The sequence below is a fragment of the Corvus brachyrhynchos genome, unplaced genomic scaffold, assembly GCF_000691975.1.
Source record: "Corvus brachyrhynchos isolate BGI_N302 unplaced genomic scaffold, ASM69197v1 scaffold53, whole genome shotgun sequence".
Taxonomy (NCBI): Eukaryota; Metazoa; Chordata; class Aves; order Passeriformes; family Corvidae; genus Corvus; species Corvus brachyrhynchos.
This window is the reverse complement of record NW_008237681.1, coordinates 4,926,904-4,927,666: the sequence shown is the minus strand read 5'-3', so window position 1 is coordinate 4,927,666 and position 763 is coordinate 4,926,904. Positions and strand designations below refer to the sequence as shown.

The 763-nt window shown below is 62.5% G+C and overlaps 1 protein-coding gene across 1 annotated transcript in view; it reads left to right on the top strand.

The window, feature by feature from the left end:
* Positions 1-6: 6 nt before the first annotated feature.
* KCNH8 (potassium voltage-gated channel subfamily H member 8) overlaps positions 7-763 on the top strand; it is a 180,659-nt gene continuing 179,902 nt past the window's right edge. Inside the window, exon 1 of the mRNA XM_008632000.2 lies at positions 7-224. Within this exon, the coding sequence (XP_008630222.1) occupies positions 149-224 (76 nt within the window). The 5' untranslated portion in view covers positions 7-148. The remainder of the gene's footprint in view (positions 225-763) is intronic.

Sequence of the window (763 nt, the reverse complement as noted above, 5' to 3'; positions counted from 1 at the left end):
GCGCGGCGGCATCCCCATCCTCCTTCTCCTCCCTATCCCTCCGCCTCCTCCCTCCCTCCCTACCTTCCCCCGGGCGCCCTCTGCACTTTCTTCTCGAACCACCCTCGTAGACAAACTTTGATGGGGAACCTCGCACCGCGCTGGAAAAATGCCGGTTATGAAGGGATTACTGGCACCTCAGAACACCTTCCTCGACACCATCGCCACCCGGTTTGACGGCACACGTGAGTCCGGGCTGGGGCTCCGGACTCCCGGAGAAGGGGATGCGCGGGGGGCATTGCGCGTACGGTGGGAGCTTCCTCTTCCCACCCCTCCGCCCCCCGGGGGTTTCCCTGGTACCAGAAGCCGGCAATGAGGAGGGGAAGGCGAGGGAGCTCCCGACCTCTCCCGCTCTCCTGCCTGGCTTCTCCACAGCTTTTCAGGCGAGGAGGGCGCCAGGTTCCCTCCGTCTTCAATCCCCTGCTCGGGGGCTCGGAGGAGGCTAAAGCCCGACTCCCTGCAGGAAAGTTGTGCTCTGGACTAGGGCTTCATCCGCGCCCCGGGCAGCCGAGAGACCGCCAGGGAAAGGCACTCTCAGAGCCTGAGCACGGCTTTGGTAGGAGGTTTGGAGAATTTTATTTTCTTTAGTACCCCCAGCCTTGGGGGGGTACGAAATCTCCCTAAAAGCTGAATTTCTGTACATCAGGCTCAGTGGTGGCAGCAGCTGTTTCGGGGCGTTAGTGGAGGGAGGCAGGTAGGAAGGGACCAAGGGCCCCTCGGCAGT